Genomic DNA, 23,267 nt, shown 5'->3' with positions numbered 1-23,267 from the left:
TTTCTCTATTCTGGATATTTCATGTACACGGAATCCTAAAACATGTGGCCTTTTGTGTCTGGTTTCTTTTACTTAGGTTATGTTTTCTAGATTCATCAATGTTGTAGCAGGTGTCAGCGCTCAGTCCTTTTGTGGCTGAAGGATATGTATGGATATTTGCCACATTTTGTTTGTCCACTCATCTGCTGATAGACATCTGGGTTGTTTTTGGCTAGTAGGAATAATGCCACTGCTATGAACATTCCTGAGCAGGTTTTTATGTGAACCTATGTTTTTAAGCCTCTTGGGTATAGATACTTGGAGTGGAGTTGCAGAGTCATATGGGGACTTTCATGTTTAACCTTTTGAGAAACAGCCAAAATCTTTTCCAAAGCAGCTGTACCATTTTATAGTTTTGCCAGCCCATCAGAAGCATTCCAGTTTCTCTACTTCCTTGCCCACTGGACCTTTTATTACTATTATTGCCATTTCTAGTGGCACATTTTGTTGATTTATAAGAGTTCTTTATATATTCTGAATACTAGACCTTTGTGACATTCATGATTCATCTGTATTTTCTTCCATTTTGTAGGTTGTCCTTTTATTTTCTTAATGAAGGCACTCAAGTTTTTCATTTTTGTGTGGTCTAATTTATCAGTTTTTTTCTTTTGTTGCTTGTGGTGTCCTATCTAATAAACCTTGCCTAGTCCAAGGTCACAAAGATTTTGCACATATGTTTTTAATAAATTTAGCTCTCACATGTAGGTCTTTGATCTGTTAGTTCTTTTTTTTTTAAATTTTTTTTATGTTCTTTGATTTATTTTTGAGAGACAGGGAGGAGAGACAGTGGGAATAGGGGAGGGTCAGAGAGAGAGAGAGAGGGAGACACAGAATCTGAAGCAGGCTCCAGGCTCTGAGCTGTCAGCAGAGAGTCTGACATGGGGCTTGAACCCATGAACCATGAGATCATGACCTGAGCCGAAGCCAGACGCTTAACTGACTGAGCCACCCAGGCGCCCCTGTTTGTTAGTTCTTAAGGTGTGGTATGTATGAAGTGGGAGTCCAGCTTCATTCTTTTGGATGTGAATGTCTACATTGTTGCAGCACCATTTGTTGAAAAGACTGTTCTTTCCTTCATTGAATTATCCTGGCACTATTATTGGGAATCAGTTGACCATAAATGAATGGGCTAGTGCTACAATTTGATTGTCTGAGTCCTTTTTGAAAACGAAATATTTATGCTTTGTAACTCTGCATCCTATTATCTTGACTATATTTTTAAATGTTAATTTATTTATTTATTTTGAGAGGGAGAAAGAGTGCTTGAGTAGGGGAGGGGCAGAGAGGGGGAGAGAGAGAATCCCAAGCTGTCAGCACAGAGCCCAATGCAGGGCTCAAACCCATGAATCATGAGTTCGTGACCTGAGCCAAAATCAAGAATCAGACGCTCAGCCAACTGAGCTACGCAGGCACCACTATCTTAACTATTTTATATTAACATTGCCTCTAGTTGGTGATCTAATCCATTTATCTGGTTCCTGAATTAGTCTTCTCTTTCCTGTCTGAAGTGAGCCTTGCTGGATTAAAATCAAGGTATCAGCAGAATTGCATTCCTTCTGGAGTCACTAAGGGAAAATCTTTGTGCTAGTGTTTTTCAGCTTCTAAAGGCAGCCCACATTCCTTGATTCGTGTCCCCTATCAGGCTTCAAAGCCAGCAGTCACAAGTCTCCCTCAAGTCTCCTTCCCTGACGGTGACTCTTCTGCCTTCCTCTTCCACAAAAGGACCTTTATGATTACACTGAGCCCACTCAGATTGCCCAGGATAATCTCCCAATTTCAAGATCGGCTGATTAGCAACCTTAATTCCATATACAACCTTCATTCCCCCATGCCATGTAACATGCCACAGTCACAGGTTCTGGGAAGTGGGGTACGTACATCTTTGAGTGAGGACCATCTTCTCACCACAGACAGTGGCACTGTTACGGTAGTTATATGATACTATGCATTTATCAAAACCTGTAGACTTTTATAGTACCGGAATAGTGCCCCACTCCTTCCAAAGATGTCCACTGCCTGATCCCCAGAAACTGAACAGGTTACTTTACATGGCAGATGGATTTTCAGATGTGATTCATGTTAGGTTCTTGAGCGGGGACAGTATTCTGGGTTGTCCACATGGGCCCCATCGAATCATGAGTCCTTGAAAGCGGAGAACCTTTCCCAGCTACAGCCAGAAGGAGATGTGGTAGCTGAAGAGTCAGAGAAACAATCCAAGGAGGAGAAAGATGGACTTTGTGTGTCAGATAGTTCTGTGTTATTTAAATTTCGTGGTGGAGAATACATTCATTCAATTCGTTTACCCTTTCGCAGTGATTCTCTTGATCAACATGTCCATTTTCACACTGCTCCTTACACAAGAGCACACGTGCTAAGTGGCATGCTCTGGCCACAGTTGGTGAAGGCACCCCTGTCATTATGTCAGCAACATTTGCCAGGGCATCACTGCCCTGCAGAGGAGGCCAGTGGAGCACTGAAAACTTTCTCTGGGTGGGTGGCCCCATGGCACAAGTGGCACGCAGCTTTCGCTCCATGTCCGGGTAAGACTTCATCTGTCTGTCATCTGTTACCATCTGAAGCGTCTATTGGCATTTCTAGATGGAGAGAATTCTTGACTAGCCACAACTTTGGGAGAGACGCACACAGAGCCATGGCAGAGGACTGCTTACCCACTAAAGCGGTCAGGTCAGACACATTGGTCCTCGTAGTCATTGTGGAGCCCGTGACAGCCAGATCTGGTGAACTGGTGAAAGTAAGCCTGAGGTCCCACGCTTGCTATGCCAGGACTGCCGGGCTGGTTAGGAAAGTTGCACCCACAAGGGAATAGCACAGAGTCGGTACTCTCACAGGTAGGGGCTCGACGTGGCGTCAGGACACACTTCAGGTAGCTCTGAATACCACTTCCGTCATTGTGTCATTCTGCGTGCAGCATTGCAAGATGAGGAACAAAAATTGCCTGGGTTCTTTTTTGACCTTTTCTTTTCGGATCTGGTGTTCAGGATTCTCCAGTCTGGGTCCAGCATACCTTTCAATGTCTGGTTCACAATCAGACAGTTAATTAGCTCTGACAGTTTTCCTCACAGTTGATAAAAATATAGATAGATAGATAGATAGATAGATAGATAGATAGATAGATAAAGATATATATATGTATGTATGTATTTGGTGTTTGTTTCCAAGTCTTGGCAGGAAACTCTCTGGAATTTCCTGAGTGTTTAGGAGTGTGTTTTGTTACTCTTAATGAGCCCTTTTCTTCACGCTTGAGTTTATGCCAAAGAGGTGACTTAGGTAGGGCTCCTAGCTAGCCTCAGACTGGGGCTGGTCACCAAGGACCAAGTGGGTGGAGTGTGGGAACTTTCAGCCTTTCCCATGGACCTCTGGAAGGAGGAGGGGAGACTGGAGATTAAGCTCTCCAAAACACATGGGAGGGGCTGGGAGGATGGCATACCTCTCCGCCCCCATTCCCCCCCCCCCCCCCTGTAGTGCCTGGAAGCTTCAAGCCCTGCCCTCCCCCACGCCTGCCCTGTGCATCTCTTCCATTAGGCAGTTCCCGAGTCGTATCCTTTTTAACACACCAGTAAACATGGGTAAAGGGTTTTCCTGAGTTCTCTGAGTCATTTTAGCAAATTAAACATAAGGAGGGAGTCCCATGAGCCCCTGAGGCCACGGTGTCTGAAGTGGGATCAGTCTTGTGGGCTTGAGTCAGTCTCCTTCACCTGCGGGAGCTGATGCTCACCCCTGGCGGATCTTGTCAGAATTGGATTGAACTGGACACACTGTCGGTCCCTGGAGAACTGGAGAGTTGGTTTGTTGGTATTAGAAAGTGCCCACGCTTGCATTTCAGATTTCTGGATTTTCAAGTTTTGGTGTCAGGTGACACGTTTTATGTTAATTATAAGTCCCTTGAAAGGTATATGTGTTTCAACATTTCCCAGTTCACTTTGTAAACTTCCCTACTTTTGGTGGTACTATGATAATAGAATGCATGATATTCCTTAACTACATAGATTTATAAATTTTATTTTATAAAATGTAAATAAGCTTCTGTTGTTGAATGCATTCCTGCTTCCAATAATAAAGTTTGCTTATTTATTTTGAGAGAGAGCTTCTGCCAGTGGAGGAGGGGTGGGAGGGGTGGAGAGAGAATTCCAGACAGGCTCCCTGCTGTCAGCATAGAGCCTTGAGATCAGGGCCTGAGCCAAAACCAAGAGTTGGACATTTAACGGACTGAGCCATCCAGGCACCCCCAAAAAGTGTTTTTAAAAAGGACATTTTTCTGTTGGCCAGAACTAGAGCACTGTGATATGGAATGCCTGTCCTATAGAGTGATAAGTCTAGTCTCATTTAATATGTAACCCATCATGGATTTCAGCATAATCCATTTTTCTTGTGTTTTGTAATTGGTGTATGATCCTCTGATTACAGCCGTCGCCTGTCTGTTTTCGTATCTTCTGCCCTTCTCATAGGAGGTACCCTTCCAGACACGTTCTTTCATTACGTAGCCCCAGGCTCTCTCCCTCCTCTCATCTCACAGGAATTACTGTTGTATTGATTGTTCCCCTAGTTCTTAACATCAGAGCTATTCTAAGTCACTGGGTGATTTCCTTTTAATGTCTGTGTGTTCTCTTTTCAGGGAGGTGGTCAGCTCTCACATGATCTTGAACTTTTTTGATAATCCCTCCTATCGCTCTAAGTACACACTTGATATTTTTATTGCATGAACAATCACATATTCGTCTTGCAATCTGCTTGTTCTCTTCTTAGATATTAATGATGTCAAGCGGCTGAAACCTGGGTACCTGGAAGCTACTGTGGACTGGTTTAGAAGGTACAAGATTCCTGATGGAAAACCAGAGAACCAGTTTGCTTTCAATGCAGAATTTAAAGATAAGGTAACGTTTTGTTTAGAAGTGTAGCTTTAGGCCCGTTTGTATTGAGACCAACTTAACCATACTGCTACCACTTAAAGACTATATGACCATAAAACAGATGCTTCAAGATATAGGTAAGACAGCCTTGATGTTGATTCACTTAAATGTTCTCTTCCATTTCTGACACAAGGAAATGAATTCAGAAAAGACCAAGTTATCAGGCTTTGGGAAAATGTTGACAAAAAGGGAAAAACACTTAGCTGTCCTTGTAACGCACATCTCTTCAAATTACAGGATTTTGCGATTGATATTATTAAGAGCACTCATGACCACTGGAGAGCGTTAGTGACGAAGAAGACCGACGGAAAGGGCATCAGTTGGTGAGCAGGACTCTTCTCTGCATGTTTCCCACAGAAAGCAGGCCGGCTTGCTCCAAAGGTTTCAACGACCATAGGACGGTGTATTATCACGTTGCTTAGAAAAGGGATACGTGGTTTTGTGAGTCCGGGCTAAAGTGAGTGGGAAGGCAGACACATAGGCAGCTGAATGGTACTCAGGAGACACTCTCGGAACAAGTACAAACTAAAGCTGTAGAAGGAAGAGTGAGAGCGGAGCTTTGTGAGGGTAACTAGGAAGGCTTCCTGGCATCAGGGTGCTCAGAACGTAGTGAGTAAAACGAGATCGAGCACAAGAGGTTTGCTCTGATCTAAGTATGTGAGATGCGTTGCAGCTAAGCCAGGCTCTACGGTGCACACACAATGCACCACTGCTAGTATACTAGCCAATGCTTACCGAGCAGTTAGTACTTGCTAAGCAGGTAGCAGAGATGCAGGGAAATTAAACTTCACCAAACTCATCCCTCGATAAGTGTTTCAGAGTTAGGACTCACATCCAGGTCTGTGTGGCCCCCAGCCCATGTTAAGGATCATATGCCTCCTCGTGGGTTTTTAAAGATTTACAAGAGAATGCCCACTATCACCACTTAACTCATGTTGTTCTTGAAATATAGTAGTCAGTGAAGTATGTAAGAGAAATGATGTATTTTGATGCAGGAGTGTTGGAGTATATATGTATATTGATAGCATTCTGTACAAGTGGTTATAGAAACTATAATGAACAATATGGAACAATATTTAAAAAACAAACAAACAAACACCAAGGCACCTGGGTGGCCCCGTTGGTTAAGCCTCTGACTTCGACTCAGGTCATGAACTCATGCTTGTGAGTTCAAACCCTGTGTTGGGCTCTGCGCAGATGGCTTGGAGCCTGGAGCCTGCTTCAGATTCTGTCTCAGTCTCTCTCTGCCCTTCCTCTGCTTGCACTCTGTCTCTCTCTCAAATATAAATAAACAAACAAAAAAAAGAAGCAGATTTGTATCTAAAATATGTATGGTACTCAGGAGCGCCTCCGTGGCTCCCCTGGTTGGTTAAGCAGCTGACTATTTCAGCTCAGGTCATGATCTCATGGTTTGTCAGCTCTGGGTTGATAGCATCTGCTTGGGATTCTCTCTCTCCCTCACTCTCTGCCCCTCCCCCACTGGCACACGTGCGTTGGCTCTCTCAAAATAAATAAACTTAAAAAAACAAAACACCGCACTATAAACAGGACATTGCAGGGCCCAGAAGAAAAGCAGTTTAACTGTTGAGAAATATAAAATATATTAAAAAGAAAACTATGTTTGTAAATAACATTCAGTTTCATTAGAAAAAATTTGCACAGGAAAATAGCCAGGAAAATTCTGAAAAAAAAAAAAAAATGAGGGTAGTGTTGGGGTGGGGAGAGGAGTATTAATTATTTTCATAATGCTGAGTGATACTGTTTTACTGAAAGTTTGATATTGAAGAAAGTCAAATTATTCAGTTCTGTTAGAGTTTGGTAGACCCAATGACGTATGGGCATTTAGTTTATAATAGAGGATTATGGATGAATGGTTCTGGGCCAACTGGCTGTTGAAGAAAGCAGGCTAGATCCGCTCTTCCTCCTTACTGTCCTTATGGCAGACGCACACTGGCCACCACCACCATGTTCTGGCTGTTTCCATTTGTGTTTGAAAGGTGCGGTGACCGGGCAGGTGCTCCCTGAGCTCCCACAGAAACAGCTCAGCACGTTTTCTTACATTTACTACTGTACACCCTTCTTTAACTGGGTGCAGTCTGTCAGCCCTCGTCTTACATGAGTATTTAATTCTAGACACAAAATTTCCATGTGAAAAATTATAGGAAAAATACAGTGAACCTATTAATTAGCTTATGGTAGGGAAGGCCTTTCTAAACAGAATACAAACTCAAAATCCATAATAGAGAGGTTTACTTGTGATATTTTTATGTATCAGGATACAATTTTTCCCCGTTTTTTTAATAAAACACAACATAGGGCAAAATAATTTATAAATAGCTTGTTCAAGTCAATAAGAAAAAGACAAATCAATAGATGGAGAGAAAAGATAGAAAAAGGAAGTTTTCATAGAGGAAGGTATACAGACTCACTCATAACTTATAAAATGCAATTCAGCGAGATAATGAATCTCCCATTAGATTTGCAAAAATTAAAAAAAGTTAGATGATAACCAGGGTTGCCAACAACATGCATATGTAGCTGTTGAGCACATAAATGGGCACAGAAGGGACAATAACAGTCCAGAAATTAAAATTGCATGTCTTTCCTCATACCACCACTGCTAGGAGTATATCCATAGTTCACCAAGATACGTGGATAAGGATGTTCATTATAGTGCCCTTTATAACTGCAAAAAGTTAGGAAAAACGTAATGGTTAAGGATATCTGTGTAATAGAACAGCATGTGTTGATATGAAGTGATATCCAAAATATATTAAGGGAGAAAAGCAAAGTCTCTAGTAGTATACTTAATATGACTCCATTTATGCAAGGCAGACACATGCCCCACACCCACAACAGTATCTTTATTTATATTTCAGTTGGGGGCGGCGGTGCACCTGGGTGGCTTGGCTGGTTAAGCGTCTGACTCTGATTTCAGCTCAGGTCCTGGTCTCACAGTTCATGAGGTTGAGCCCTGCGTTGGGCTTTGCACTGAATGCAGAGCCTGTTTGGGATTCTCTCTCTCCCTCTCTCTCTGCCCCTTCCCCATGCATGCGTGTGCTGTTTCTCTCTCAAAATAAACTTAAAACAGTAATAATTAAGCTTATATTGCATCTACAGTTTGTTTTATGATTTTTGTCTTTGTTTTTTAATTTTTCTAATGTTTATTTTTGAGAGAGAGAGAGAGAGACAGACAGACAAAGCATGAGTGAGAGGGAGCCACAGATTTCCGAAGCAGGCTTCAGGCTCTGAGATGTCAGCACAGAGCCCAATGCAGGGCTTGAACCCATGAACCGTGAAATCCTGACCTCAGTTGAAGTCAGATACTTAACCAAATGAGCCACCCAGGGGCCCCTGATTTTTGAAATATTTAACACTGTAAGTATTTCCCCATGTCATTAAAAAATGTTTTTAAAATATGTAACATTCCATCTCTGTATAATATCCTATCTCCTAGATATACCATTTTTTGAAAGTTTATTTATTTTGACAGAGAGTGCGCACAAGTGAGTATGAGCCATGACTTATTCATAACTGAAAATTGGCTCCTCTGACCCCCTTTACCCATTTCACCCACCCTCCCTTCTGCCTCAGGTAACCCCGAATATGTTCTCTATATCCATGAGCTTGGTTTTGTTTTTTGTGTTTTTAGATTCCACATAGAAGTGAGATGATACGGTGTTTATCTTTTTCTGTGTGACATTTCAGTTAGCATAATGCCCTCAAGGTCCATCTATGTTGTCATGGCAAGATCTCATTCCTTTTTATGGCTGAATAATATTCCTGTGTGTGTGTGTGTGTGTGTGTGTGTGTGTGTGTATACACATTACATTTTCTTTATTCCTTTCATTCATTGGTGGACCTTTAGGTTGTTTCCATGTCTTGGTTGTTACAGATCAAGCTGAAGTGAACATGAGGGTACATATATGTTTTGGATTTAGCGTTTTCGCATTCTTCAGATAAAAACACAGAAGTCAGATTGCTGGATCAAGTGGTAATTCTATTTTTAATTTTTTGAGGACCTTTCATCCTGTTTTCCATAGTGACTGCATCACTTTGCATTTCTACCAACAGTGCACAAGGGCTTCATTTTTTCTACATCCTACTAACACTTGTTATTTCTTACCTTGTGGATAACAGCCATTCTAAGGTGTGTGATTCACAGTGGCTTTGATTTGCATTTCCCTAATGGTGCGTGTCATTGAGCACGTTCCCAGGGACCTGTTGGCCAACTGTAGGCCTTCTTTGGAAAGAATTCTATCTGATGCTCTTACCCATTTTTTAGTCAGATTGATTGCTATCAAGTTGCATGAGTTCTTTATACATCTTGGATCTTAACCCCCTATTAGATACATGATTTGCAAGTACTTTCTCCCATTTGGTATGCTGCCTTTTCATTTTGCTGACGGTCCCCTTTGCAGTGCAGGAGCTTTTTAGTTTGATGTGGTCCCCACTTATTTGTTTTTGCTTTTGCTTGCCTGTGCTTTTTGAGAAGTCCAAAAATTGACCCCCCAAAAGTGGGGTCAGGGAGCTTACTGCCTTTGTTTTCCTCTAGGAGTTTAATGGCTTCAGGCCTTATAGTCGAGTCTTTAACCTATTTTGGGTTAATCTTTGTGTATGATGTAAGATGGTAGTCCAGTTACATTCTTTTGCTTGTGGCTGACCAGCTTTCCCAACACTGTTTATTGAAGAGAGTGTCCTTTTCTCATTGTATCTCTTGGCTCCTTTGCCATATATTAATTAACTTTATATGAATGGGCTTTGTTTCCGGGCTCTCTATTCTGTTCCACTGATCTCTGTCTGTTTATATGCCAGTAGCATACTGTTCTGACTGGTGCTGCTTTGTAAGGTAGTGTGAAATCAGGGAGTGTGGGGTCTCCAGCTTTGCTCTTAGTTCTCAAAATTGTTTTGGGCTATTCGGGGTCTTTTGTGGCTCCACACAAATCTTAGAATTGTTTGTCCTGGTTCTGAAAAATGACGTTGAATTTTGATAGGAATTGCATTGAATCTGTAGATTGCTTTTGGTAGTATCAACATTTTGACCATTTTAATTCTTCAAGTCTGTGAGCATGACGTATCTTTCCATTTGTTTATGTCTTCCTCAATTTCTTTTTATTAATGTGTTACAGTTTTCAGTATACAGATCTTCCACCTCCTTGGGTTAAATTAGGGTGCTTAGTTACTTCAGTCGGTAAAGCATGCGACTCTTGATCTCGGGGTCATGAGTTCGAGCCCCACGTTGGGCATAGGGATTACTTAAAGAAAATTATTCCTGGGTATTTTATTCTCTTTGATGCAACTGTAAATGTTATTCTTTTTGGGGTTTTTTGTAATATTTATTCTTGAGATAGAGGGAAACATAGAATCCAAAGCAGACTCCAGGGTCTGAGTTGTCAGCACAGAGCCCAACATGGGGCTCAAACCTATGAAATGTGTGATTATGACCTGAGCTGAAATCAGATGCTTAACCGACTGAGCCTCCCAGGTGCCCCAAATGTTATTATTTTCTTAATTTCTCTTTCTGATGGTTTGTTATTAGTGAATAGAAAATGTAACAGATTTTTTTTATATATTGATTTTCTACAACTTGAGTAAACTTGATTCAGGTAAACCAAACTTGAATCTCATTGGGCCTCCCACCTCAACCTGTTTTTTTTTTTTTTTTAACTCTTAAAAGGTTTTGTGACTGTGACTCATGACTACTTCTGTTTTCTTTAATAGCATGAATACCACGGTGTCTGAGAGCCCCTTCAAGTGTGATCCCGATGCTGCCAAAGCTATTGTGGACGCTGTATGTGAAATTTTCCTTGATAAAGAACATTCCTCATGGCTAAAGAAAAAAATATGCTAATAGGGAAGGAAAGTACTTCTTTCAACAAGTTATTAGAGTTCCTCCTGCGCACATGAGCGCATACCAGTAGATATTTGGCTGAAGGGAGAACCTAAGAAAGACCCTAGTCAACCCTAAAGAGGGCAAATAGGAAAACAGTGTAATTTGTAACAATCAAAATGATTCCAGAGTGCACCGACTAACCCAAGTGCCTGCATACCTATCATAAGCCATTTTCCACAAAAGAATTAATGGGAACTTACTTGAGTTGTTATAGAAAGGACTAAGAAAATGGTCACGTTTCAGGCACCATGCAGGAGTGGTTCATAATCCTAGAAAAGACTTTCTTGTAAGGGAGAAAACTGTTCTTCAAAGAAATAATTTTGGCTTTCTATTATTTTCAATTATTTGGAGTAACCAAAACACTGAACTAGGTAATCTTAAATTATTCTCATTTGCTATATTAAATAAGGAAAACACACGGAAAACATGAAATCTGACTTCTTACTGCCTTGTAAGTGGGGTATAGTACCATACTGTACTATAGTATTCAAAAGAGTAATTTAACAATGAAGCCAGTATATTTAGATTTGTCTGTATATATGAATCCTGACAAAGGTGAGTTGAATAAGAAAAATTGGAAAGGAAACACCACTGGTTAGCAATCATAACTGTACAATGAGAATGCTCTGCCTAGTTTTTATGTATGTAAAAATCATTGCAAATGCATAAATCAGTTATTTCAAGACACATTTCCTTTTGTTTATTCTCCTGTGTGCCTTCAAAAGCTTAGAGGCCTGAATTTGTTTCTTGGTGGGAGAGCAAATGTTGTCTTGTTCCTATATATTATAAATTATTTTTAGGACTTAAAAATTGGGAGAGTCCTCTTCTATTCAGATTCTTTTTAATTTAAGCGTGGGTATACTTTTTTAGCTTATTTTTTTTCTGGCATTAGACTAATATATTTTCATATTTTATTTTAGTTACCACCACCATGTGAATCTGCCTGCACGGTACCAACAGATGGTAAGATCTCCATTCTAGTAAAACTACACTAAACATTGTATGTATGTCTGGGAAAATTCTGTTTCTACAGATACGTCTTATGCACCACATGTATGGAGAAAGAGAAGGGAGGGGAGGAGAGACATTTCTAGAGTCCTGTAATGTGTGTGGGAAGGTGGATGGCTGTGCACGCCACCCTTCCCGCCAGCACCCATCATGGCCGTTTCCAGACCACGACGCACGCCTCTCCTCTGGGTGCTGGGTAGATGCCTTGTAGATGTTGGAGCAGGTGCGGCTCTGGATCCCAATCCGGCCACAGGCTGCTTCACCCGGAATACAGTCCTCTTGCCCTTTAGATTTAGAATTCTCTGTAAGGTTCCTCCAGTGAGGATCACATGTGTGTTGATTAGTATCAAGATTAAAGAAGCCCAAAAGAAAACACTGTGATAAATCACCTGTTTTTGCTGCAAGTGTTGTGTGTAATGTCACATTGTGAAATGTCACGTGTAAGTTTGTTTTAAGGCAATCCGTGCGAGGATGTATGTTGGTTATGTTTTGATTCTTGATAGAGATTCTAATTTGGTCTTCTTTTCTCTGAACACAGTGGATAAGTGGTTCCATCACCAGAAAAACTAAGGAAAATTCTGTGGAATACAAGCTGATATTGCTGCATCCTATTCGCCTGGAGTATTGGATGCAAAAGTAGTACCTTCTCAAAGCTTTAAATTCATAGAGCTCATCTACTAAAGCGAATTCTGCTGTGACCAGTATATTCAGAATGTTAGCCATCTAAAAGCGTTTTTCATATCTCAACGAAGATAACTGTTAGTACATGCTTCACTCGTAAAGCAGTTGTAATTTGGAAGTCATTTGTGAATACACATGCAGGATAACTACATACTGGATGTATATGTTTACCATGTGTTAGGAAATAAAATTATTTTGCTGAAACTCCATTTATAATATTTTTACTTTAATCTGAAGCCTGCTGTTACCAAGGAGTTGTGGGTTACTGTTTGGTGTTTGTTTTCTATCAATGATCTTATAAGTCAGTATTTTTATTATTAGACTAAAATTTACTTGATTTTTAGGAACCTCAGAATGAAACCCCTTGTGTTTATGGTAGTCTCGAATTCCTAGCATCCCATTTTAAAGCAAAAGTTTTTCTATTAGCAGAAAGCAAAACCTTGCTTACCTTTTGAAATAACATAGTTACTTTTTTAAATTTGTCTAATCAACTAATTGGATTCTTAAGTTATTTACATTATATTCTGAGTTCTTAGCCCAAATAGCTCCCTGATTAAGGTCATGGGTTTTGGAGCTGTACAGACCTGAATTTTCAATCCTAGCCCATCGACTTGACCTCTGTAACCTTAGGTCAGTTACCAGCCACCCAACTTCAGTTCCCTCAGTTGTAAATAAGATATTACTTGTGCAATGGCATGTGTTAATAAGCAGATTTTTTAAACAGAAATTTTTTTATTGAGATCAATGTAGATTCACATGCAGTTGTAAGGGATAATACAGAGAATTTCTCTATATACCTTTCCCCATTTCCTCCAAAGTACGATTTTGCAAAACGATAGTATAATGTCACAGTCAGGACGGTGGCTTTGAGACAGGCCACTGATCTTATTCAGATTTTCCAGTTTCACCCAAGCTCATTCATGTGGTGTATTGTGCACAACTGAATCACTGGGAAGGATCCTGGATCCCACAAGATCCTCGACGGTTCTAACAACACAAGCTCCTGTCGCCGTTTTGTAACCATGCTTTCCTCCTTCATGTCCTTTCCAGCCCCCACCTTACTCCCTGGCAACTGCTAACTTGTCCTCTATTTCTACCATTTTGACATTTCAAGACTGTTCTGTACAAGGTACCATGTAGTGGGTAACCTTGGGATTGGCTTTTTTTCACACAGCATAATTCCCTGGAGATTCTTCTAGGTTGTTACATGCTTTCAGTAATTCATTATTTTTTATTCATCCCTTTTAATTGTTGAGCAGTATTCCATGGTATGTATACCAAACCTTGTTTTGCCTGTTGAAGGACTTCTAGGCTCATTGCGGGTTTTGGCTGTTACAAATCTGCCGTGAACATTCCCAGACACGTTTGTGTGTCCATGTCACCTTCCATTGTAATTGCTAGGTCAAATGATAGAGGCATGCTTATTATTTTTTAATGTTTGTTTATTTATTTTGAGAGCACAGAGGAGGGGCAGAGGGAGAGAGAGAAAACCCCGAGCAGGCTTGATCCCACAAAACGTGAGATCATGACCTGGGCCGAAATCAAGAGTCAGATGTTCAACCTACTGAGTCACCCAGGCGCCCCAACAGATGCATGTTTAATTTAATAAGCTGCCAAATTGTTTTCCAGAGTGGCTTTACTGTCTCCCATTTAAGACAATTACTGCTATGTTCGCATTTTATCCTGTAAGTTTGTGTCTTTCACCAGATGTGGGACTTGTTCAGTCGTGTTTCTTCAAATACTCTTTTAGGCCTAAGACCACTCTCCTTTCTTTCTGGTGCTACGAGGGCTGGGTCTTTGGTTCCTGTCCACAGGCCCGTAGGTTCTGTTTTCCCAGTCTGTTTTCTTTTGCACACTGGGTGAGCAGTGTTCTGTCCCCACGTTCACGGAGCCTGTCCTCCGTCATCTCCACTCTGGCGGTGAACCCACCTGGCACGTCTGCTGTTATGACGGAACTGTGAAGTCACTGTATTTTTAGTTCTATGGCTTTCGTTCAGTTCTTTCTTTTTTATAACTTCCATTTCTTTGCTGAGATTTTCTACTTTTTAACCTATTTCAAGGGAATTTCTAATTGACAGTCTAATGGCAGTTTTAAGATGGCTGCTTTAAAATCCTTGTCATGATTAATCTGTGTTGCGTCCATTGTCTTTTTTCATTCAGTTGTGATTTACGTGGTTCACGGTATGATGGGTAATTGTTAGTGGTATCCTAGACATGTCGTCTGTGATGGCCTATTTAAATCTCATGTTTTAGCTGTCATCCTACTTAGACCTCGTACCTGGGGCTCAGCCTACATTGGGGACTGTGGTTTCAAAGGCAATTTCATTTTCAGCAGCTTTGCAGTGTTACATTGGTCCCTGGTTTTATCTGATGTTCTTGGGGCTTCTGTTGGTGCCTACAGATGCTGCCTCAAGGGATTGGTGGTATCTTGGTGGGGGAGGGCTGTCGGGTCCCCGAACTGAAGCCCTCCATCTAGCTAGGGACTAGGCCAGTGTCCCTGGGTGGGGGAGGAGAGTCTTACTTAGGCTGCAGGGATCAAGAGGCTTCCTGGACTCATCCACCTGCTGTAGCTGGATTCCCCCCGCAGGCTCAGCCCACCCACCCACCTAGGATACTTGGTGGAAAAGGGGAGTCTGGGGAAGGAGAATACCTCCCTGGTGGCTTATTCCAGGCTGGACTCCCAGGGATCCCCCTTGCCAGGCGGTGTCTCACCCACCAGAGAGATGCCCATTCTCTAAGGGGGAGAAATGAGCCTATCTGACCGTCTTCTATTGCTAGGCCACGGGTCAGGAAGAACTCTCCCGGTGGGTGGTGGGACACACGTGCCCTGCCACTGCGCTGTTCTCTGGCCCTGCTCCCAAACCAGCTCACCTTCTTACCACTTCTCAGGGTTTTCCTTCGGTTGTCTCTTGCCATTTCCTGGGTTTGTAGCTGTGCTTTGCCGTGAGGAGCGAAGAAAAAATCGGGCGATGAATCGTGTCTGGACCAGAATCAGGAATGTCAGCATTCAGATTTTAGCAATAAATCTCCTACTCCTTTTGTAAGTCTAGTTTTAAATGTTGTCTCCGTCACGGTCATACATGATATCTGAAGTGATTTATTAGTCATGATGGGAAATATATTTTGTAACAGAAGATTATACAATGTGGGGGACTTCATAAAGATTGGCCCAATGGTTAAGAATCCGTCACCAAGGTGTTTGCCAGTCTTTAATGCAGCAAATACTTTTCCCCCCCAAGGACATGGAAGTCAAACCTGACTATATTATTACCGTGGTTAAATTACTTGACCATGTGAGCCTTAGTTTTTCCATCTGTGAGATGGTCATTGACCCATCATCACAGGGTGGAAGGAGTGGAGGTGAAGGACGTCCCCTGTGCCAGGCTCGGGGCGGGTGCTCAGTGGCGCTGCTTGTTCATAATTGCAGTCTCAACAACACCGAGTGGGGTCAATACATTTTCTTCAGAGAAGGGAATCTGAAACATTGGCCCCATTGTGTAAAGGGTATGACTGAGCGCTCCAGTTGGAAATTCAAAATTCATTTGCACCATCGCTGAGCCCAGGCCTGCGCGCGCTGCAGCTATAAAGACAATAATGTCCCGTCTGATCCGCATATTTGCTTGGCAAGGGCGTCAGTGGTGCTTTTGCACAGAACGTTCTTTACGTGTATAAAGAGCTGCCCCTACTGTTCTGGGCAGAAGGGAATTTGCTTTTTACATTGACAAGAAGGCAGTACAAATTGCTTTGTGGCAGGCAAGAATTTATTAAACAATTACAAACTTGAGTCCATTACCACATAGTTCATTGTTCCCTCTGTCTGGGGAATCTTTCCTTTAGTTATTACAAAACCTTCAAATTAACCAGAAAATATTCACCAGAAGTAAGATGAAGCAATGAAAATCACAAGGTTATGTGGCCACCTGAATTTAAGAAGAAGCCTGAGAGCAATCTGGCCACCTCTGTCAAAAGTTTAAACTCGGGACGCCTGGGTGGCTCAGTCACTTGGGTGTCCGACTTCGGCTCGGGTCATGATCTCGCGGTTTGTGGGTTTTCATGATCTCGCGGTTTGTGGGTTTGAGCCCCACATTGGGCTCTGTGCTGACAGCTCAGAGCCTGGAGCCTGTCTTCAGATTCTGTGTCTCCCTCTCTCTCTGCCCCTCCCCCACTCGCACTCTGTCTCTCAAAACTAAGCATTAAAAAAAATTTTAAGCTCATACCTACCCTTTGAGTCAGCAATTCTGCTCAGAGAATTCATTCCAGTTGACTGAGAGCACATAGCATATGACAGCTTTGTTTAGTACGGCAAAACCTGGACAAATTAATTGTCCAGCTGAGAAGTGGCTAAATGTATTATCAGTGCCAGGTAGCAGTTCAAGAATAAAGTCACTGCATGGGCTGGTACGGAAAAGATGTTCGAAATGTGTAAGTGAAAAGAGAATACTGTACTCTGCAGCAGCTAACTGTGGCCTGTGGGCAAATCCAGCCTGCTGCCTGGCTGGTACCTAAAACTGCGTTGGAACGCAGCCGCACCCATCCATTTACAAACGCTGTGGCTGCCTCCAAGCTGCAACGGAGGGTTTAGTGGTTTCGACAGAGACCGTATGGCCTTCAAAGCCGAAAATATTTCCCAGTCAACACGTTACTGAAAACACTTGCCAATCTTTGCTCAGTCCTATGATCCTATTCCCTTTTTTTATGAAGTGAGCATGGGGGAAAAAGATACATTAGTGGATGTACTTGTATGGGCATAGACAACTTCTGGAAACAAACCACAGTTAACAATCATTATCTTGGGGTGAGAACGCAGAGATAAGCGTGGAAGAAGTGGGGTCCAGGGAGTTTCCTTCCATTTCATAAGATTCTGTGTTCTTGGAATTGTTTTTCTAAAAGCATGTGTAACTTAATTTTTTTAAGAGAATCAAATGCAGTAGAACACCAGTGGACAGTGCTCAGCACAGCTTGTGACAGAGGGCTCCTGGCTCCAGGCAGCCCGGTGCAGGTGACCCTTGCGCCACCAGCACTGAATCACCTGCGATATTGATAAAAAATAAAGTAGTAAATACAAATATATATAACATAATATACATAATATTACATATGACAGATGACATAGAATATATCTACATATATATTCTACATATATTCTATTATGTTCTATATATATTCTATGTATATGCTTTATATATGTATTCTATATATGTTCTATATATATACTATGTATGTGTTCTATATATTCTATTTATGTATATAAAAACATGTATACATACATACATATACACACATATATATATGTATATATAAAATCAACTGAATTAGACCCAGGAGGTGCTAGGGCCTGAAGTCTCATTTTGAACCAGCTCCCCAGGTGACTCTAACATACCTCGATGTTTGAAACCATTGCTCTGGTCAGGACTTTCATCCATCAGCAAACGATGTCTCCGTGAGTTGTCATATAATCAGCAGGAGATAACCAGCAAACATCTACCACAGCAACAGCAGCAACAAAAATAGCTCCCATGTGTGGGGCCCCTGGCTGGCTCAGTCAATTAGAGCATGCGACCCTTGATCTCAGGGTTGCGAGTTCATGCCCCATGTTGGCTGTAGAGACTACTTTAAAAAAACATCATAATGAAAAGCTCCCCCTTGGGAGTGCTTCCCGAATGTCAGGCCCTGTGCTATATGCTTCCCGTACTTCCCGCTTGTTTAACTCACTTGCAACATGGAACCAGGGAGGCCGACTGGCCTGTCTGAGGTCTCTGAGCGCCTGGAGCCAGGCCCTTTGTGAAGGGCAGGGAATGTGACATTCCCCCAGCCGCATGGCCCTCCCCACAGTGACAGGCCGGTCTCCATTTTTCACCTGGCAAAGCTGCATAACGCTGGCTGCAGTTGGTCAGGTGGTCTCAAGACACTAACTAGCTGGGTCACCTTCAACACACGGCACACAACGTCCACTCTTGGCAAACAGAAGGTTTGACCTGGGTTCCCTTGAAAGCCTCTTCCAGCGCTGACACCCACGCCTCAGAGCACTGGTCTGGAGTGTGACATGCAGCTCCTCGCTGCCGCACCCATGCACCTGAGGCCATCCTCCCTGAGCCTGGCCTGCTGCCCGTTCCCTGGGCGGCAGAAGGGGTTGTTGTCCTGCACGCCTATTTCAAGTCTACTTCCCTAGCATCCCTGCCTTCCCTCGCACCTCTACTCTGAGCTCGTTAAAACATATCCACAGTGGGGCTCCAGCACCCCACGGGGATGCAGCCTGGGCCCAGGGGTCCTAAAGCCACAGGGTGACACTGTGCAAAGACCTGCAGCTTCCATTTTACTGGAGGGTGAATAATCACAAGGTTATTCCTAGGTTAACACACACACGCACACACACACATACACACATGCTGTGGTTTCGAATGCTGGCTTTCCATGGATTTTCAAGAGAAACATGCTACCTCAGGGCAATTTGCTACCTATGGCTTTGCTATCTAGGGGCTATGCCACCAGATCCCTGGAGTCAAAGTTGATTCTCCTCTGGTCTTGGAGTAAATTCGGAGGCAGTTTCCAGGAGACAGCTTTGCTTCCAATCGTGACTCTTGAGTTCTAGCTCTGGCTCTATGCGACATCAGGCAGATCTGTTTACTTTGCTGGGCCTCAGTTTCCTCATTCTGTATAATAACAGAGTGGACGCCTACCTGAGCATGTATTTTAACGTGGAAGATATCATGTCTCTATGACTCTGATATAGTCCAGTGGAGCAGGGATGAGCTGGGAAAAAAAAGTTTCTCTCTGAGACTGGCACTGGGCTAAGTGCTGGAGTGACAGAAAACTGTAGTCCCGCCCTCTTTGCCATCAAGCAGTTCACTGGTATGGAGGTGCACTAAAAAATGATTGTAGGTGTGGAGAAACTGGACCGCCTCACACACTGCTGGTGGGAATCCAAAATGTTGCAGCCATCTTGGAACACAGGCAGTTTCTCAAAAAGTTGAACATAGTGTTAGCAGATCGTGCAGCAGTCTACCCCGAGATGTATACCAAGAGAAACGTGTCCACCCAACGATTTGGACATGTGTTCATAACAGCATTGTTTAGAGCAGCCAAAAAGTGTAAATATCCCAAGTGTCTATCAACTGCTGAGTGGCTAAGTGGTGTGACCATGAAGTAGGTATTATTCAGCCATGAAAAGGGATGAAAAACTGGCCCATGCTACAACCTGGATGAACCTAGAAAACATTACACTGAGTGAAAGAAGCCAGACACAAAAAGCCATGTATCTTGCATGATTCCATTTACATGAAAATCTAGAATAGGAAGATCCAGCAGGGCGGAAAGTATGTTAGCACTTGCGAGAGAGGCTGGATGAGGGGGAGAAGGGCCAACAGGGATGCGGTTCTTTGAGGAATGGTGAAAAATATGCTAAAATTGGGGTGACGACTGCCCAACTCCATGAGCATACTGAAAATCACCGAATTGTACCCTGTAAATGGGTGACTTTTGCGACATGTGAATTACATCTCAATAAGGCCATTGTGAAAAAATCATTGTAAACCCAACGTCAGAAGTGCTATAATTGGAAAAAAGAAGCAGTGGGACAATTCAGGAAGGGGCCTGGGAAAGACTGACTGGCAGGGGGGGGTTGCTTGATCTGACCCTTGAGAAACAAGGTGCAGAAGAGATGGAAGGGTGTTCCAGAAACAGGGAACAGCCCACACAAAGGAAGCGTTCCCAAGGCTAAAGAGGATGTTGATGGCAACACCCAACCTTTATTGAATGTTTGCACTGTGCCAACAAACTAAAGTTATACAATCGTATTAAATCTCTATAAAAATCATTACTTCATTCACTCCGTCAATTACTGAACAAATTTCATCGGACACCTCTGATGTGCCACCAGAGACACTACACTGAGGTAGACGCTTGTATTTTCCATTTTATGCATATTAAGATTAAATAAGTTACCCAAAATGAGAAGTAAGTGGAAGAACTGGGATTCAAACCCAGGCAGTCTGATTCCAGAGCTCATTTTTAAATATGTTCTTTGATACATCCCTATAAATTATAAATTAATCATTTAGTGTAAACGCGTAAGTATCATCACACATTTCTCCCTTCTTCTCTCTTGTACTCTATCACTCTCTTTTTAAAGTTTTATTTATTTAAGTAATCTCTACACCCCACTTGGGGCTCAAACTCACGACCTCGAGATCAAGAGTTGCAGGTTCCTGACTGAGCCAGCCAGGCTCCCCACCTCCCTCTCTTTCAATCTTTTACTTCTCCTAGATTGGTTGAGAGAACACTGTCAGATGGCAGTGTGACTTTACAGGTGTACAATGTGTCAGGGCTCCTGGCTGGCTCGGTTGGAAGAGCATCCAACTCGTGATCTACAAATTGTGAGTCCGAGTCCCACGTTGGTTGTAGAGATTACTTAAATAAATTTTAAAAACTTAAAAAAAATGAAGGTGGACAACATATTGATGAGATACACTTATGTACTGTAAAAGGACTGCCACCACAGCGTCAGCTAATGCCTCCATCAACATCACCTCGTGTCATTGACCATTTCTTTTGAGAATATTTAAGATCTACTCTCTCAGCAATCTTCATGTAATACAATATTAACTATAGATCACCATGCTCTACCTTAGATCCTCAGAATTTTTCTTTTTTTTGTTTTTAACATTTATTTCTTTTTTGAGAGACAGAGAGAGACAGTATGAGCAAAGGAGGGTCAGAGAGAGAGGGAGACACAGAATCTGAAGCAGGCTCCAGGCTCTGAGCTAGCTGTCAGCACAGAGTCTGACGCGGGGCTCAAACCCACAAACCGTGAGATCATGACCTGAGCTGAAGCCGGACGCTCAACCGACTGAGCCACCCAGGCATCCCATAACTGGAAATTTGTACCCCTTGTTCCGAAATCTCCCTACTTGCCCCTCAGCCCCTGCAACCACCACTCCACTCTGTTACTAGGAGTTTGGCTTTTTCTGGAGTCCATATATGAGTGATATCCTAGAGTATTTACTTTTTTTCTGGCTTATTTCACTTAGCATAATGTCTGCAGGCTCATCCATGTTGGCACAAATGGCAGGATTTCTTTCTTTCTCATGGCTGAATAATATTCCATTGTATACATACCATCTCTTCTTTATCCATTCAGTCATCAATGGGCATTTAGATGGTTTCCACATCTTGGCTATTGGGACTAGTGCTGCAATGAACATGGGAGTGCAGACATCCCTCTGTGATCCTGTTTTCATTTTCTTTGGATATATACCCAGAAATGGAGTAGCTGGATCATATGGTAGTTCAATTTTTTTTTTAAATTTTATGAGGAAACTCCGTACTGTTTTCCACAGTGGCTGCACCAATTTACATTCCCACCAACAGTGCACAGGGGCCCCTTCTCTCCACCTCCTCCAACATGTGCCATCTCTTGTCTTTTTGATAACAGCCATTCTAAAACAGGTGCAAGGCAATATCTCATCATGGTTTTGATTTGCATTTCCCTGATGATGACCTTTTGGCCATCTATGTCTTCTTTGAAAAAATGTCTGTTCAGATCCTCTGCCCAGTTTTTTAATCAGATTAGTTTTTTTGCTATTGAGTTGTATGAATTCTTTATAAAATTTAGACAGTAACCCCTTATCAGATATACGATTAGCAAATATTTCTCCCATTCCATAGGTTGTCTTTTAGTTTTATTTTTGTATACTCCATTCCTGGCCCTGGAGTCAGCCATGTCTCAAAGAGCCTTGGTTTCTTTTACTGGAGAATGGTATTAGATACCAAGATCTGTGTGGTAGGTGTGCTCATTGCTACTGAGTTGCTGCTACTGAGGTCCTCTCAGCTGACACAGCAAGGAAAAATATGTGTGTGTAACAATCTGCGTATATACACGTATCTATACATATTTCCATGTGTAGCCATCTGTATCTTTATTAAGCTAAATATGAATTCATAATAATGCCTCCAACTCTAAACCTGTTTCTTGAAAGCCAAAGCCTATACCTTGAAAGGCCCCTTCAAAGAAGGGGGTGAAGGGACCCAAAGAGACGAAAGGGAAAACCAGTGCTGATGAGGATTGGAATAACCCTGTAGAAAATGGAGATGCCCAAATGGACCAGGCACAGAAAGCTCACCACACTGGAGGTTCTGTGCTCGCTTCGGCAAGTATAGTGCACAAATACCAAAACTGGAATGGTAAAGAGAAGATTAGCATGGCCCCTGTGCATGGATGACACTCAAATTTATGGAGGCCTGAGAATCAGCCCTGCCTTAGGGCCTCTGCTATCGGCCTGGAACATTTCACCCTCCCCGCCATGTCCTTCAGGTCCTGTCCAAATGGGGCCTGAATGGAGCCTTCCTCAACTAGTCTCCTTACAATAGCCTGGCCGCCAGTAAACAGATGCGGGTTTGCCAGTCTAAGCGGGGAACATACTATCTCAGTGAGTTTTAAATGTTTTATCTTCTATTATTTCCCATATCTATATATACTACAATATCTCTTATACCTCTATTATTTCTTATCCTTAAAATCCATCTAGATTTCTTTCCTGCAAATTGTCTGGTCCTATTCTTTGTCTATTCTAACAACAGATAGTCTTTTCCATATTAATCGTTCACTTGGGATGCAATTACACGTATTTTTTCCCCAACTTGTCATCTGCTGAGTTTATAGTGTGATCACTGTTGTGTCCATGCTGTTTGGCTATATAAAACTTTTCTATTTTTCTTTAGTT

General features: G+C 42.3%; 1 protein-coding gene and 1 pseudogene across 1 annotated transcript in view; both read left to right on the top strand.

The window, feature by feature from the left end:
• The window catches only part of PPA1 (inorganic pyrophosphatase 1), a 31,425-nt gene extending 18,667 nt beyond the window's left edge, over window positions 1–12,758 (top strand). Inside the window, exons 7-11 of the mRNA XM_029931819.1 lie at window positions 4,804–4,931; window positions 5,205–5,290; window positions 10,689–10,758; window positions 11,781–11,823; window positions 12,407–12,758. Of these exons, the coding sequence (XP_029787679.1) occupies window positions 4,804–4,931; window positions 5,205–5,290; window positions 10,689–10,758; window positions 11,781–11,823; window positions 12,407–12,438 (359 nt within the window). The 3' untranslated portion in view covers window positions 12,439–12,758. The remainder of the gene's footprint in view (window positions 1–4,803; window positions 4,932–5,204; window positions 5,291–10,688; window positions 10,759–11,780; window positions 11,824–12,406) is intronic.
• Window positions 12,759–22,682: 9,924 nt separating this feature from the next.
• LOC115286152 lies at window positions 22,683–22,798 on the top strand (annotated as a pseudogene).
• Window positions 22,799–23,267: the final 469 nt, after the last annotated feature.

The sequence above is a fragment of the Suricata suricatta genome, chromosome 2 (genome assembly GCF_006229205.1).
Source record: "Suricata suricatta isolate VVHF042 chromosome 2, meerkat_22Aug2017_6uvM2_HiC, whole genome shotgun sequence".
Lineage (NCBI taxonomy): Eukaryota > Metazoa > Chordata > Mammalia > Carnivora > Herpestidae > Suricata > Suricata suricatta.
Note: the sequence above shows the minus strand (reverse complement) of the source record. Positions and strands in the feature narration are given on the sequence as shown.